This window comes from Mustelus asterias, chromosome 14 (assembly GCF_964213995.1).
Source record: "Mustelus asterias chromosome 14, sMusAst1.hap1.1, whole genome shotgun sequence".
Taxonomy (NCBI): domain Eukaryota; kingdom Metazoa; phylum Chordata; class Chondrichthyes; order Carcharhiniformes; family Triakidae; genus Mustelus; species Mustelus asterias.
This window is the reverse complement of record NC_135814.1, coordinates 102,209,412-102,226,316: the sequence shown is the minus strand read 5'-3', so window position 1 is coordinate 102,226,316 and position 16,905 is coordinate 102,209,412. Positions and strand designations below refer to the sequence as shown.

General features: G+C 50.3%; 1 protein-coding gene across 1 annotated transcript in view; it reads left to right on the top strand.

Annotated features, from left to right (window-relative positions):
- Positions 1-16,905, top strand: part of LOC144503930 (uncharacterized) — a 130,435-nt gene that overhangs the window by 49,140 nt on the left and 64,390 nt on the right. The window contains 7 exon segments of the mRNA XM_078229063.1: positions 2,302-2,484; positions 5,450-5,476; positions 10,947-11,009; positions 12,426-12,530; positions 13,807-13,860; positions 15,592-15,732; positions 16,839-16,901. Of these exon segments, the coding sequence (XP_078085189.1) occupies positions 2,302-2,484; positions 5,450-5,476; positions 10,947-11,009; positions 12,426-12,530; positions 13,807-13,860; positions 15,592-15,732; positions 16,839-16,901 (636 nt within the window).

The window sequence follows — 16,905 nt, the reverse complement described above, 5'->3', positions numbered from 1 at the left end:
GAATCTCTTTATTTACAAACTCTAACAGCAGTACACAGTGTGCTCACAGTCAGCAGTCTATCTCTGGGGTGCCAGAGGAACTGACACGCCCGGTTATATACAAGGAAAAGACTCCCTGATTGGCCCATCCCTTAATCAGGGAGCTCATACTCCAATAGGCCAGCCTCAATGGCCTGATTGAAGTCATTACAATTTCTGGAATGTTCCTTCACCCCACACAGGTGGTGGGGGGTTGGCGGGTGGTGGGGGGTTGGCGGGGGTGGGGGGGCGAGGGGGAGGTGGCTACTCTGCCCCCAGCACCTGTGCTGTCCCTTTGAAAGAGCGTGATCCAATTCCCATCCCTGGAGGATTTCCCTGAGCTGGTTTTCTATCCAATTCTCCCGTTTGAAAGGTTGGATTGAATCTGCTTCCATAGTCCTATCAGGCAGCAAATCACTGCGTGTTAGAGAATAACTCTTTCCCTCCCTCTTTGTCCCCAATTATATCACCAATCGCCTCCCCCCCCCCCACACCGCCCCCCAACCTCCCCCCCGACCTCTGTTCTCGGCTGCTGGGAACAGCTTCTCCCCAATTGACGCTATCACGAACTGTTATTCTTTTAGAATCATAGAATGATGGAGATGCAGATGGAGGCCATTCAGCCCATCGAGCCTGCGCCAACAACAATCCCACCCAGGCCCTATCCCCATATTTACCCTGTTAATCCCCCTGATACTAAAGGGCAATTTAGCACGGCCAATCAACCTAACCCGCACATCTCTGGAACGTGGGAGGAAACCGGAGCACCCGGAGGAAACCCAGGCAGACACAGGGAAGCCAGTTAAGGGAGAGGGTCTCTTCCTTCCTGTGGATCTGCTGTGGGCGACAGCACTGAGACCCCAGGATCTGCTGCCGAGGGCGGAACTCATTCGGATCTGTCCCAGCGGAAGCTCTGGAACGTTCTCCCGGCAATCCCAAGACTGAGCTGGCGAGGACAGGCTGCATCTTCCCTGTTTGGTCCTCCTGATCTCCCCAGGGAACGGGCACTGAGAAAGTCTCAATGCCCACCTTTCATAGGTTCATAATAAGCTTATAAGATATAGGAGCAGAATGAGGCCATTCGGCCCATCGGGTCCGCTCCGTCATTCGATCATGGCTGATATGCTCCTCATCCCCATTTTCCTGCCTTCTCCCCATAACCCTTCAACCCATTCCCAATTAAACATCTGTCTAACTCCTCCTTAAATTTACTCACTGTCCCAGCATCCACTGCACTTTGGGGGAGCGAATTCCACAGATTCACAACCCTTTGGGAGAAGTAGTTTCTCCTCAACTCTGTTTTAAATTTGCTGCCCCTTATCCTAAGACTGTGACCTCTCGTCCTAGAATGTCCCACAAGAGGAAGCATCCGCTCCACGTCTACTTTATCCATACCTTTTATCATCTTGTAGACCTCAATTTGATCTCCCCTCATTCTTCTCAATTCCAGAGAGTGTCGGCCTAAACTGTTCAATCTCTCTTCATACGACAAACCCCTCATCTCTGGAATCAATCTAGTGAACCTCCTCTGAACTGCCTCCATTACCACTGCATCTTTCCTCAAATACGGGGACCAAAACTGTGCACAATACTCCAGGTGCGGCCTCACCAATGCCTTTCCCCCGGCCTAACACGAAATCCCACTCGGGTCTGTAATGGTCCCCTGAGTCAGGGTGAGTCAATGGATATTGGTGTGTCAGTGGGCAGTGGTCTTTCCCTTCCAGTGACGGGCATTGGGTCCCTCGCTGCCACCTGCGTGCCAATATCCAGGGCCCACCTGTGGTAAAATCTGCAGCCCAACCCTAGACTCCCGCAGCCAATGTCCTTGCCCACAGTAAGTCCCATCTGCCTGTCACCTCCTGTGCCCGCTCTGTGCCCCCTCCCGCCACCTCCCCGTCCTCAAATCCATTTTCTATTTGCTTCCAAATTCCTTCATCCCAGATTTCCACGCTGCTCCAATTCCAGCCTCCTGTGCCACCACCCTCCTCCACCCCCCGCCCCCCCAATTTTCCACCCCTCTATCCTAGGCGGCCATGCCTTCGGCTGACTAGGACCCAAAGCCTGAATTTCCTACCCTGGGCCTCCCCACCTTTGAAGACCTCAATGGCCAAGGTTTTGGTAACAAGGTTAAAAATGGCTTGAGGGGGTCAGGTGTCAATGTTCCTGTGAAGGGCCCCAGGGTAGAGTGGGAGGTTGGTGCCATATAAATGCAGGCTGTTGAGTTGGGAAATAAGCTGAAGGCCTTAATCCCACCTCTTCTTCTTCTTCCTCCTCCTCCGGTAGGGCACGGCTGGGTTTGGCTATCGTGGTCCCAAAGGGGAGAAAGGATCTCCGGGCATCCAGGGACCCCCGGGTGTTCCCGGACCTGCCGGTTCCATGGTCCAGGAACGCGGTGACGGAGTTGCCGTGGAGACGGTAGTTGGCGTGCCAGGACCACCGGGACCGCCCGGGGGAGACGGGGAGCCGGTGAGTAATAGTGGCAATTTCACCAGATTTCACCAGCCGGGCAGCCGTACAATCCGGGCGTCCATCGTGTGAGCTCTAACATGACAAACAAGTGATCCGATCGAAAGGAACGTGATCATTACTGAAAAGTTAGAGGTCGCCAAATCTTTTCACCTCACACTCATCAGGATGAATACCAAACTTCAAAACTCCCACAACAATTTATACCACTGGAGAAAAGTGGATGCCGATTGGTTGGCAATTTGACTCTGATTGGTCAAGGGATTGCCATGGAGGAAACAACAGGGAATGATCGATCGATAGACACCCCCCTCCATCCCCCACTCCCCCAGCCCCCCAAGCTCTCAAGTAATCCCAAAAAGAAGCAAGGCTCGAAATGATTTTGATTTAGTTTGATCTGATTTATTATTGTCACATGTATTAGCATACATTAGTGAAAAGTATTGTTTCTTGCGCACTATATAGACAAAACATACCGTTCATAGAGAAGGAAAGGAGAGAGTGCAGAATGTAGTGTTGCGGTCATAGCTAGGGTGTAGAGAAAGATTAACTTAATGCGAGGTAGGTCCATTCAAAAGCAGCAGGGAAGAAGCTGTTCTTGAGTCGGATGGTACGTGACCTCAGACTTTTGTATCTTTTTCCCGACAAAAGAAGGTGGAAGAGAGAATGTCCGGGGTGCGTGGGGTCCTTAATTATGCTGGCTGCTTTGCCGAGGCAGCGGGAAGTGTAGACAGAATCAATGGATGGGAGGCGTGATGGATTGGGCTACATTCACGACATTTTGTAGTTCCTTGCGGTCTTGGGCAGAGCAGGAGCCCATACCAAGCTGTGAAACAACCAGGAAGAATGCTTCCTATGGTGCATCTGTAAAAGTTGGTGAGAGTCGTAGTTGACATGCCAAATTTCCTTAGCCCCCTGAGAGGCGTTGGTGGGCTTTCTTAACTATAGTGTCGGCATGGGGGGACCAGGACAGGTTGTTGGTGATCTTAATACCTAAAAACTTGGACAAGGCCAAGACACTGATGATGTTCCAGTCTCGGGCCTTTACGAGGTTCTCCACAAGGGTCGATGCTGCAGTTGACGCAATGATGAGACCAACCAGGTCCACTGGAGAGTATCCTCCGTTCTCCTTTCCCATCTCCAGCGGGCCAACCAGAACAGGCAGTCTAGAGCTCCACCAGGCATCGCACCCAATGGATAGTGGCCCTGACTTTGCAGAACCCACACACCTCCCCCCTCCGTCCCCCCACCGCCCGCCTCCTCCCTGCTCCCCTCCTTGGACCATGGGGGGAGTTTTCCTCTCCCGACTGCCACGGGAATCGTAGTGGGGGGTGGGGGGGGGGGGGGGGGGGGATGGGGGGGGGACGGGATGGGGGGGGGGGAGCGGGGAAGGACCATGAAAAGTCCCGTTGACCAGGATTGGCAGGATTTTCCGGTTTTGGAGCGAATGCAGCTGGAAAATCCCACTCTATTATCTACAATATCTGAGTCCTGTTACAGCTTGACTTGGCCCCACTTTCCGACGGGACAGAGCGTGGCTAACGTGAGGCGGAGTCGAGGGGCAATGGCAACTCCTCAATCCCCCACCTCCTGAGGGGGTTATTGAGCGTGGTGCCTTCAGCAGCTGAACTTTTACACCGGACCCAGGGTCACCTTGAGGTCGAGTGCATCCAAGGTGAAAGCACTCGCCGTCCAGCTCCACTGGACAAGCTCGGACCTGAATGAGCTCAAGGGGCAGAATGGCCTTGTCGCATTCCAATGCCGTCCACAGCTGAATACCTGTGTATCTGCAGTCAGTGACAAGCAGCTCATTGGTGGAACAGTGGTTAGCGCTGCTGTCTCACAGCGCCAGGAACCCGGGTTCAATTCCCGGCTTGGGTCACTGTCTGTGCAGAGGCTGCACATTCTCCCCGTGTCTGTGTGGGTTTCCTCCGGGTGCTCCGGTTTCCTCCCATAGTCCAAACTGTCAGACACACTTTCTCACACACTCACTCCCCCACACCCTCTCTCACACACCCTTTCTCACACACACTCTCTCTCTCACACACACACTCACACACACACTCTCACACACACACACACTCTCACACACACACTCTCACACACACTCTCTCTCACACACACTCTCACACACACACTCTCACACACACACTCTCACACACACACTCCTTCACACACACCCTCTCTCACATACACTCTCTCACACACACTCTCACACACACACTCTCACACACACTCTCTCATACACACACTCCTTCACACACACCCTCTCTCACACACACTCTCTCTCACATGCATACTTATTCACACACACACACTCCTTCACACACATACACTCCTTCACACACTCTCACACACACTCTCTCACACACACTCACACACACACTCCTTCATGCACACACTCACACACACTCTCTCTCACACACACTCCTTCACGCACACACTCACACACACTCTCTCTCACATACTCACTCCCCAAACCCTCTCTCACACACGCTCTCTCACATACTCTCTCTCACATATTCTCTCTCACACACACACACACTCTCACACACTCTCTCTCACACTCTCACACACACACACACTTTCACACATACATTCTCACACACACTTGCTCTCTCACACACGCACTCTCTCACACACGCACTCTCACACACACAAGCTCTCACACACTCTCAGACACACTGGGACCGATTTTACCAGGTTAGGTGGATTGGCCATGCTAAATTGCCCCTTAGTGTCCCAAGATGTGCAGGTTAGGTGCATTAACCCTGGTGAATGTGTGGGGAATGGGTGGAGGAGTGAGCCTGGGTGGGATGCTCTTTCCGAGGACAGACTCGATGGGCCGAATGGCTTCTTTCTGCACCGTAGGGATTCTGTGTATCTTGTGTCTCCAGTTTGCACTGTGTTGGTGACGGTATTGTGAATTTAAGACTGGTGTAATTGGCATGTGTTCTCCTTACAGGGTGACCCCGGTGAAGATGGCAAGAGGGTGGGTACCGCATTTTCTCATGATATATAATTTGTACTGTTGATAGTTTGGGTTTTCTAGCTGACTGGGTCACTGAGCAATGTCCCGTCACTGAACCTCTCGGAAAGCAGCGGCACAGACATTAACAGAATCCTGTAGCCAGGCTCCACCGTACCCACCTCTTCCAATCCATACTCCATTCCTTTTCCAACAAGCCAATCCCATTCATTCTGCCAGAGCTTCCGCTGCAATGGCAGTGAGCTAGTCATCGAGGTTTCCAGGAAACAGGCCCTTCAGCCCAACTTGTCCATGCCGCCCTTTTTCCAACCACTAAGCTTATCCCAATTGCCCACATTTGGCCCATATCCCTCTATACCCATCTTACCCATGTAACTGTCTAAACGTTTTTGAAAGACAAAATTGTACCCGCCTCTACTACTACCTCTGGCAGCTCGTTCCAGACACTCATCAGCCTCTGTGTGAAAAAATTGCCCCTCTGGACCCTTTTCTCCCCTCTCACCTTAAATCTATGCCCTCTAGTTTTAGACTCCCCTACCTTTGGGAAAAGATACTGACTATCCAGCTGATCTATGCCCCTCATTATTTTATAGACCTCTATAAGATCACCCCTCAGCCTCCTGTGCTCCAGGGAAAAATAGTCCCAATCTATCCAGCGTCTTCTTATAACTCAAACCATCAAGTCCCGACGTAGCATCCTAGTAAATCTTTTCTGCACTCTTTCTAGTTTAATAATATCCTTCCTATAATAGGGTGACCAGAACTGTACACAGTATTCCAAGTGTGGCCTTACTAATGTCTTGTACAACTTCAACAAGATGTCCCAACTCCTGTATTCAATGTTCTAACCAATGAAACCAAGTTCCTCTTGGGAAATCGTGCCTGGAGTTACGAATCCTTCTCAAGCTGATTTCTTCCTCCTTTATTTATCCTTCCAGTTGCCATCTCACTGAGCAGTGGACACAATCTCTCAATCTTGACCCAATCATTGAAGGTTCCTCTATCAGATCACCACTTCACTGTGGTTGGATCCAGTGTAAAAGAATTCAGACTGGGCAAATCTTTCTACATACCTCCATCAAGCTGCGCAGGAACAATTTGCGACTCAGGAACAGACCATTTGCCCCAACCGTGGGCGGCACTGCTGCCTCACAGCACCAGGGACCTGGGTTCGATTCCCAGCTTGGGTCACTGTCTGTGTGGAGCTTGCACGTTCTCCCTGTGTCTGCGTGGGTTTCCTCCGGGTGCTCCAGTTTCCTCCCACGGTCCAAAGATGTGCAGGTTAGGTGCATTGCCCGTGCTAAGTTGATTCTTAGTGTCAGGGAGATTCTCAAGGTAAATGAGGATTACTGGAATAGGGCTTGGGTTTATGGTCGGTATGTCTTGGGTTTATGGTCGGTACAGACTCGATGGGCCCAATGGCCTCCTTCTGTACTGTAGGGATTCTATGAGCCAATCTTTATATACTAGTCTATACTGTATACACTGTATTTTCTTATTCATTCGTGGGACGTGGGCATCGCTGGCTGGGCCAGCATTTATTCCCCATCCCTAGTTGCCCTTGAACTGAGTGTCTCACTCGGCCATTTCAGAGGGCAGTTGAGAGTCAACCACATTGCTGTGACTCTGGAATCACATGTAGGCCAGACCGGGTAAGGACGGCAGATTTTCTTCCTTAAAGGGACATTAGTGAACCAGATGGGGTTTTCCAACAATCGACAATGGTTTCATGGTCATCAGTAGATTCTTAATTCCAGATATTTTTTAATTGAGTTCAAATTCCACCATCTGCCGTGGCGGGATTCGAACCCGGGTCCCCAGAACATTAGCTGAGTTTCTGGATTAATAGTCTGGCGATAATACCACTAGGCCATCGCCTCCCCCTGATCTTCATGTTCCACACAAACCTCCTCCCATCCTCCTGCATCCAACCTTTTCGATGTAAACCCCTATTGTGGTCTCCCTCACTTTTTGTATCCACTCTCCCTCACCTGCATCTGTTACCTCTTCCACCACTCCATGTGGGAGCCATTTCCATATTCTAACCAGTCCCTGGTAAACCTTTTTCTCCTGCATGTTGCATTGAATTAATTAGTGGCAATCTGGGTCTACCCACAAGTGGAAACATCTTCTCCAAACATAGAAATGTCGAAACTAGAAGCAGGAGGAGGCCATTCAGCCCTTCCAGCCTGCTCCGCCACTCATTTTGATCATGACTGGTCATCAAATTCAATATCCTGATCCCCCCTTTCCCCCATATTTTGATTTGATTTGATTTATTATTGTCACATGTATTAGTATACAGTGAAAAGTATTGTTTGTTGCGCACTATACTGACAAAGCATACCGTTCATAGAGAAGGAAAGGAGAGAGTGGAGAATGTTACAGTCATAGCTAGAGTGCAGAGAAAGATCAACTTAATGCAAGGATCCCTTGATCCCTTTAGCCCCAAGAGCTATATCTAATTTCTTTTTGAAATCACACACTGCTTTGGCCTTAACTACTTTCTGTGGGAGTGAATTCCACACATTCACCACCCTCTGGGTGAAGAAATTTCTCCTCACCTCAGTCCGAAAAGGTTTACCCCTTAACCTCAAACTATAACCCCCTAGTTCTGGACTCCCCCACGATTGGGAACATTCTTTCTAAATCCACCCTGTCTAACCCTCTTAGAATTTTTAAATGTTCTATGAGATCCCCTCTCACTCTTCTAAACTGCAATGAATATAATCCTAACTGACTTAGTCTCTCCTCATATGACAGACCTGCCATCCCAGGAATCAGCCTGGTAAACCTTCACTGCACTCCCTCTATAGCAAGGACATCCTTCCTCAGATAAGGACACCAAAACTGCACACAATACTCCAGGTGTGGCCTCACCAACACCCTGTACAATTGCAGCAAAACATCCCTATCCCTGTACTCAAATCCTCTGTTGAACCACTCTGTAACTTCTTTAAGGCCTCTATCGGATAGCCCCTCACGTAGGGAAGAGAACACCAGTTTGTTTTGTTGACTGTAACTCTTCACTTGCTACTACTGCCTTAGTCAATCCCTACCTTTATATATCCTCCTTATAACCAAGTAACCAGTGACGGGACAGATTCGTAACCACCTAGCTAATGCCCAGCACAAGTTCAACTTTAACTCCTGGTCGTTCACGCCGGTGAAATTCTCTGGCGGGTTTCCCAGCAGCCTGGGTGTCTTCGACGGGAATTCCCATTGCCAGCAGCGGGACTGGATGATCCCGCTGCCAGTGAACGGCACACCACCCCCTGCCAGTGAGAAACACACCAGAGGAAGGTCAGAGGATCCAACCCATAAGACATAGGAGCACAGTTAGGCCACTCGGCCCATCGAGTCTGTTCCGCCATTCAATCATGGCTGATATTTTTCTCATCCCCATTCTCCTGCCTTTTCCCCATAACCCCTGATCCCCTTATTAATCAAGAACCTATCTATTTCTGTCTTAAAGACACTCAATGACCCGGCCTCCACAGCCTCCTCTGCGGCAAAGAGTTCCACAGATTCAGCACTCTCTGGCTGAAGAAATTCCTCCTCATCTCTGTTTTAAAGGATCGTCCCTTTAGCCTGAGGTTGTGCCCTCTGGTTCTAGATTTTCCGACTAATGGAAACATCCTCTCCACGTCCACTCTATCCAGGCCTCGCAGTATCCTGTAAGTTTCAATTAGAACCCCCCTTCTAAACTCCTTCTAAACTCCATCAAGTACAGACTCAGAGTCCTCAACCATTCCTCACACGACCTCTGGACCTCCTCCAAGACCAGCACATCCTTCCTTAGATACGGGGCCCAAAACTGCTCACAATACTCCAAATGGGGTCTGACCAGAGCCTTATACAGCCTCAGAAGTACATCCCTGCTCTTGTATTCTAGCCCTCTCAACATAAATGCTAACATTGCATTTGCCTTCCTGACTGCCGACTGAACCTGCACATTAGCCTTAAGAGAATCCTGAACCAGGACTCCCAAGTCCCTTTGTGCTTCTAATTTCTGAAGCCTTTCCCCAATTAGAAAATAGTTTACGCCTCTATTCTTCCTACCAAAGTGAAGAACCTCACACTTTTCCATGTTGTATTCCATCTGCCACTTCTTTGCCCACTCTCCTAACCTGTCCAAGTCCTTCTGCAGCCCCCCTGCTTCCTCAATACTACCTGTCCCTCTACATATCTTTGTATCATCTGCAAACTTAGCAACAGTGCCTTCAGTTCCTTCCTCCAAATCGTTAATGTATATTGTGAAAAGTTGTGGTCCCAGCACTGACCCCTGAGGCACACCACTAGTCACCGGCTGCCATCCTGAAAATTAAATCGATATCGAATTGCTCTGGAAAAGAATTTATATGGCACCTTTCATCTCTGCTGGGTGCTATTTAGAAGTGTTGGAATGTGGGCTACGCGACCAGTCAAATTTGTGCACAGCAAGATCCCACAATCCGCACCGTGATGATGACCAGACTTGCTGATCCGGTGATGTTTGGTAGCAGCACCAACGTTGGCCAGGACGCTCTCGGCGGGAGGGGGAGGGGGAAACTCGCCTCCTCTCCACCAAGGTAGTGTCAAGTGACCTTCTCTCTCCACCAGAGAGGGTAGGCCGGGCTTTGATTTAACATCTCGAGTGAAGGACGGCACCTCCGAGGGAGCCAGCACCCACTTCGTGTTCATCAATCGAGGGTGGATGGAAGAACATAAGAATTAGGAGCAGGAGTAGGCCATCTGGCCCCTCGAGCCTGCTCCGCCATTCAATAAGATCATGGCTGATCTTTTCGTGGACTTAGCTCCACTTACCCGCCCGCTCACCATAACCCTTAATTCCTTTACTGTTCAAAAATCTATCTGTCCTTGCCTTAAAAACATTCAATGAGGTAGCCTCAACTGCTTCACTGGGCAGGGAATTCCACAGATTCACAACCCTTTGGGTGAAGAAGCTCCTCCTCAACTCAGTCCTCAATCTGCTCCCCCTTATTTTGAGGTCATGCCCCCTAGTTCTAGTTTCACCCGCCAGTGGAAACAACCTCCCTGCTTCTATCTTATCTATCCCCTTCATAATCTTATATGTTTCTATAAGATCCCCCCCCCCCATTCTTCTGAATTCCAATGAGTATAGTTCCCGTCTACTCAGTCTCTCCTCATAAGCCAACCCTCTCAACTCCGGAATCAACCTAGTGAATTTCCTCTGCGCCCCCTCCAGTGCCAGTAAGGAGACCAAAACTGTACACAGGAAGGTGCAGATCGGCCTATGTTCAGTCGAATGGCAGAATGGGCTGGAGAGGCTGTGAGGCCTACACGTCCTGTCCGTCTCCACCTAGCGGGATGCCAGCCACACTTACATCTGATTCCATTTGTAAAAACCATATTCCTCTACACATGTCTTGGGCGCTGTTTTTTAAATTGGATTGTTTGTGAAGAAGGGACTAAACTGTAATCAAGTTCTTGTTTCCCTTCCTTCATCTAGGGCGAGGTTGGTCCTCAAGGCTTCCCAGGGACCCCTGGCGATCACGGATCAAAAGGCGATAAGGTCAGCCTCCAATCAAACCAGTCTTTACTGTGTACTCTTTTCTTTTTTCTGATGTCCTTCCCAGTGGCTCATTGCTTTGTAGTCTGACCGATCTGGGACAACGAGATGGCACAGTGGTTAGCACGAGGTTCGATTCCCAGCCTCAGGTCACTGTCTGTGTGGAGTTTGCACGTTCTCCTGTGTCTGCGTGGTTTCCTCCCACAGTTCAAAGATGTGCGGGTTAGGTTGATTGGCCGTGCTAAATTTCCCCTTAATGTCCAAAGATGTGTAGGTTAGAGGGATTGGCCATGCTAAATTGCCCCTTAGTGTCTAAAGATGTGTAGGTTAGAGGGATTGGCCATGCTAAATTATCCCTCAGTGTCCAAGGATGTGTGGGTTAGGTGGATTGGCCATGTTAAATTAACCCTGGTGTCAGGGGGACTAGCAGGGTAAATATGAGAGGTGATGGGAATAGGGCCTGAGTAGGATTGTGGTCAGTGCAGGTTCGATGGGCTGAATGGCCACCTTCTGCACTGCAGGGATTCTATGATTGGAATAAGTCTGAAGCAATCGGATGTTTAAACACAAATACGGTGTGGGTCCAAGATTCCATTGAGTAAAGCAACTTGAGGAATTATTTAATTGATGCGTACAAGGCAAATGAAGCATTTGATAAGATAGAGAGCAAAAATTGAAAAATTCAGAACCAGAATTTGATAGATTTGGTTGGGGTTTGGGGGGGGGGGGCGGTTAAAGGATATAGGAGAATTGATGAAATTGAGATAGAAACTAACCATCATCTAAATGAGATCTGCAACAGACTTGAGGGCCCGAATGGCCTCGTTAGGTTCTGAAATCGAGTAATTGTCCCATTGTGGTGGGATATTTTCTTTGCTTTTCGTTCTTGTGATGTGGGTGGCGCTGGCTGGGCCAGCATTTATTACCCATCCCTCATTGCCCCTTGAACTGAATGTCTTGCTCGCCCATTTCAGAGGGCAGTTGAGAGTCAACCACATTGCTGTGGCTCTGGGGTCACATGTAGGCCAGACCAGGTAAGGACGGCAGATTTCCTTCCCTAAAGGACGGCAGATTTCCTTCCCTAAAGGACGTTAGTGAACCAGATAGGTTTTTCCAACAATCGACAACGGTTTCATGGTCATCAGTAGATTCTTAATTCTAGATTTTTTTTATTGAATTTAAAATTCCACCATCTGCCGTGGCGGGATTCGGACCCGGGTCCCCAGAACATTAGCTGAGTTTCTGGATTAATACTCTAGTGATAATACCACTAGGCCATCGCCTCCCCTTAATGCTGGATGTTTGCGTAACATTGTTAATCTGGCTGGTTCTCCTGGTGTTCTTGCTTCTGGCATTCTCCCAGTCGGATCTGTTGGATCGTAGCCAGGTCTAAACTGTCGGCTTTCGTACCCCCTGCAGGGCGACCCGGGGGTTGGAGTCCCAGGACCAATCGGACCCCCTGGAGTGCCGGGACCACCGTGTCTGCCAGGTCCCCCGTCTCCAGTCACCGCAACAGACAAACTGGTAAGTTAATTGTGGCGAGGGGTTGAAGCGGCGGGAAAGACTGACTAAGTGTTGCATTTAGGTAGCACCCTTCCCGACCTCGTGGGCAACCCAAAATGCTTCCCAGGCAGTGGAGAAGTCTAGTCGCTCTTTCCAACTTTGGAAAGGGCGGCAGCTGGTGTGTGCACATCCCAGGTGTTGACGGCAAGATACGAATTGGCCCATCTTTCCCCATCTCCGAAATGGTGCTGTGGGATATTCAGTGCCCACCTGGACAGGCTCCACCAACAGAGCGGCACTCCCTCAGTACTACACTTTGGGAGCGTCAGACTAGATTATGGACTCAGTTGTCCAGGGAGGGATTTGAACCTGTGATCGCAGAGAGTCATTACCCGGAACACAACCCCTGCTCCCCAAGACATTCCCATTAAAACCAGTGAGTTGGTATCTTCCGAGAAGACCGATTGGTGAAAGATGATACTGGAACCAATCCTTACACAGTCGAGCATTTATTTGCATCCTCCTAGCTCAACATCATCGCTAGTTCCAGTCAGTGTCCCTCTATATACGCTCAGATAAAACCCACAACAATGACCTCCATCGATAGATATATCATTAACGGTACAGCGGTTAGCACTGCTGCCTCACAGCGCCAGGGACCCGGGTTCGATTCCCGGCTTGGGTCACTGTCTGTGTGGAGTCTGCACGTTCTCCCCGTGTCTGCATGGGTTTCCTCCAGGTGCTCTGGTTCCCTCTGCTGGTTAGGTGCATTGGCCATGCTAAATTCTCCCTCAGTGTATCCGAACAGGCACCAGAGTGTGGCGACTAGGGGATTTTCACAGTAACCTCATTGCAGTGTGAATGCAAGCCTACTTGTGACACCAATAAAAAAACTTTATTATCATCCTCGTTGGTAGACAACTTATGCGAATTTATTCCATTCTGAAGCACAGCCACACCAAGCCCTTGACGTTCTGTTCTACCTTTGACCCTTGCGAGTTACTGTCGATTTTGTGTTTGATGGGAAGGAAGAGTCCCAGCAGTCTGCGTCTTTACTCCTTTTAACTCCAAATACTTGTGTACATTCACGCAAGTAGATAAATAGCCAATAGTGTTGTAAGAATTCCAAGACCTCCTGTCAGCCCCCCTCCCTTTGCCCCATGTGGATTGAGCTCTGCTAAGCTAATTCCCACGTATACGCACTTTCCCTCCCACCACGGAAATCAACACCAAACTTCGGGACAGGGTACATGCCAAGTAAGAACGTGCCTTTTCACTGCCTTTGCTCCTTCCCCAGACCTTTTTCGACATGGAAGGTTCCGGATTTGGCGGCAACCTAGAAAACTTTCGGGTAGGTGCAGTCTTTGCAGGGGTTTTGCGCGCTTAGGCCTCGAGGGTTTGGGTTCGTATGTGCGGGTCTTAGGAAGTGACGGAACACCCCCCACCCCACTCCCCCCAGCCGATGCCAAGCAGAAAGACTTTGACTGAGATCGTTCACATGCAAAGGAACTTGAAGGAGCAGAAACTAAGTTCCTTATGTTTCCCACAATGCCTCAAAGGGACAATTGTATTAGAAAGGGATGTGAGCTGTCTTATATCTGCCTACTAAGAAGGAGATAAAGTATTTGCATTTATATAGCAGCTGGAATTTCCCCAGCCCTCTGGCATGGAATGACACCACGGAGTTGGCTCTCCAACATTTTTGTCCGAGGTGGGGGCTGCCAGTGGCAACAGCTACCAGTCCGTCTGACCGCAGAGATTAGCCCATTAGTCAATAAATCCTTCGTTCCCAGCCACTTCCTGATAGGAAAGCAACTTTGGCAGATTCGTAGGGGCCCCCTGCTGTGTCAAGCGCTTGGGGAGGCATCGTAGACGGGAGGGCAGAGCGCTATTGTCTGACCTTGCTGAGTTGTGTTTAAGGAAGTAGAAAGATTGTATGTAGCAGACCCAAAGGCATTTGGGGCTGTTTCTCCCAGTACCGGAGATGGGACAGACCGCTATTTATCAGACGCTGTTTGACCTTCAGGTGAGCACCTCCATCTTGCAGCGCCATCTTGCTCAACATCTATCTGAGCAGCGTTCCCCTGTCCCTGGGAGGCTGGCGGTCAAATTCCTTCAGTCCTTCCAGTTGCTCCTCCCTTCAATCCTTCCAACTAGCCTTCCCTTCTCCCGCTCCCCTTTGACCTTTCACCCCCTCCCATTGACCATTCACCCCTCCCATTGACCTTTCACCCTTCCCATTGACCCTTCCCCCATTCCCATTGACCCTTCACTCCCTCCCATTGACCTTTCACCCCTCCCATTGGCCTTTCACCCTTCCCATTGACCCTTCCCCATTCCCATTGACTCTTCACTCCCTCCCATTGACTTTTCACCCCCTCCCATTGACCCTTCACCCATTCCCATTGACCCTTCATCCATTCCCATTGAGCCTCCCTTCAGCTCCTCTGATTGGCCCTTCCCTCGGCTCCCCTGATTGGCCTTTCCTTCGGCTCCTCGCATTGATTGGCCCTTCCTGCAGCCTCTCCCATTGGCCCTTCCGCGTGGGCGCCCCGTTTGCCGATTGGTCGCGTCCGGTAAAATTTAGCCGGCTGACGCTTGTGAGACAACCGGGCTCGGGGAACCCGGCTAAAGTTGCCGATGTTGGGATTCCTGATGGGAAAGTCCAGTCCTTTGCGTCGTCCGCCATTCCCCTCCCAACACACAACTGCGGACTGAGCTTGCAAGTGTGGGAACTGAATGTTGCCCATCAGTGTACAGCAAGCACCCACGTATAAATAACCCGCAGGTGGACCTGTGGCAATGCTGGACACATCTCAGTGGTCAGAGAGTCCGGTGGGGGTAGGGGGGGTGGGGGGGGTGGGGGGGGGGGGGGGGGTGGGGTGGGGTGGGGTGGGGGGTTGGCTCGGGGGTGGGGCTACCTCACTAGACTGGACTAAAATGGAATTCTTTCCGCATTGTCTCGGAGCCTCTGGACTTTTGGAAGGGTCTTACCTCAGTTGCCTTTTCCCCTCTCCCTCCCCCCATTCGTTCAGCCAGTGACAGGATAATGGAAAGATTAATTGAAATTGTTTTCTGTCAGGGGCTGCCTGGCCCTCCCGGCCCACCCGGACTCCCCGGTCTCCCCGGTCGCCCCGGAGCGTTTGGCATGAACGGCACACTCATCCCCGGACCACCCGGTGCCGACGGGAGGCCTGGCATCCCCGGGCCGATGGGACCTCCGGTAAGTTAACGCCACCGACTCTGCAGCCTGTTAATCCAACCAATCGGCACTGGGAGTTACGAGTCTCTCTCGAAACGCAGCTTACTCCAAAGAGGACGTCAATAAACACTTTGGGCCAATCCACCTAACCTGCACATCTTTGAACACCAAGGGACAATTTAGCATGGCCAATCCACCTAACCTGCACATCTTTGAACACCAAGGGACAATTTAGCATGGCCAATCCACCTAACCTGCACATCTTTGAACACCAAGGGACAATTTAGCATGGCCAATCCACCTAACTTGCACATCTTTGAACACCAAGGGACAATTTAGCATGGCCAATCCCCCTAACCTGCACATCTTTGAACACCAAGGGACAATTTAGCATGGCCAATCCCTCTAACCTGCACATCTTTGGACAATAAGGGGCAATTGAGCTTGGCCAATCCTCCTATCCTACACATCTTTGGACACTAAGGGGCAATTTAGCATGGCCAATCCCTCTAACCTGCACATCTTTGGACACTAAGGGGCAATTGAGCTTGGCCAATCCTCCTATCCTACACATCTTTGGACACTAAGGGGCAATTTAGCATGGCCAATCCACCTAACCCGCACATCTTTGAACACTAAGGGCAATTTAGCATGGCCAATCCCCCTAACCTGCACATCTTTGGACACCAAGGGGCAATTTAGCATGGCCAATCCACCTAACCCGCAAATCTTTGGACACCAAGGGGCAATATAGCATGGCCAATCCATCTAATCCCCTACACCCTCACTACCTTTGAAAGAAGCAAGCACGGTTATTAAGTTCATCAGCTGAACAGCAATTAGAAGGTTTGGGGACGTTACAGTGCATCCACATTCTGATCGCTTCCTCGGAACTTTCTCTCCCTTCGCACGGAAAGGATTCGCCTTTCTTGCTTTGATATAAGCCGCTCTTTATAACCCCAGCACCCTGACCTTTGCCTCCTTCTCTCCAACGGCAATAAACAAACCTTTCTTCCCCTCCAACCCCAACACTCATTTAAATGACAGAATCCTCTCTCCTGAGGCATTGATTTTTTTTCTGACTGGGTTGCCATAGTGATCCTCTTTCTTTTCTCCCATCTTTTCAGGGCAATAGTGGGCTACCCGGACAAGATGGCCTTCCAGGAACGCCAGGGCAGAAAGGAATGCAGGTAC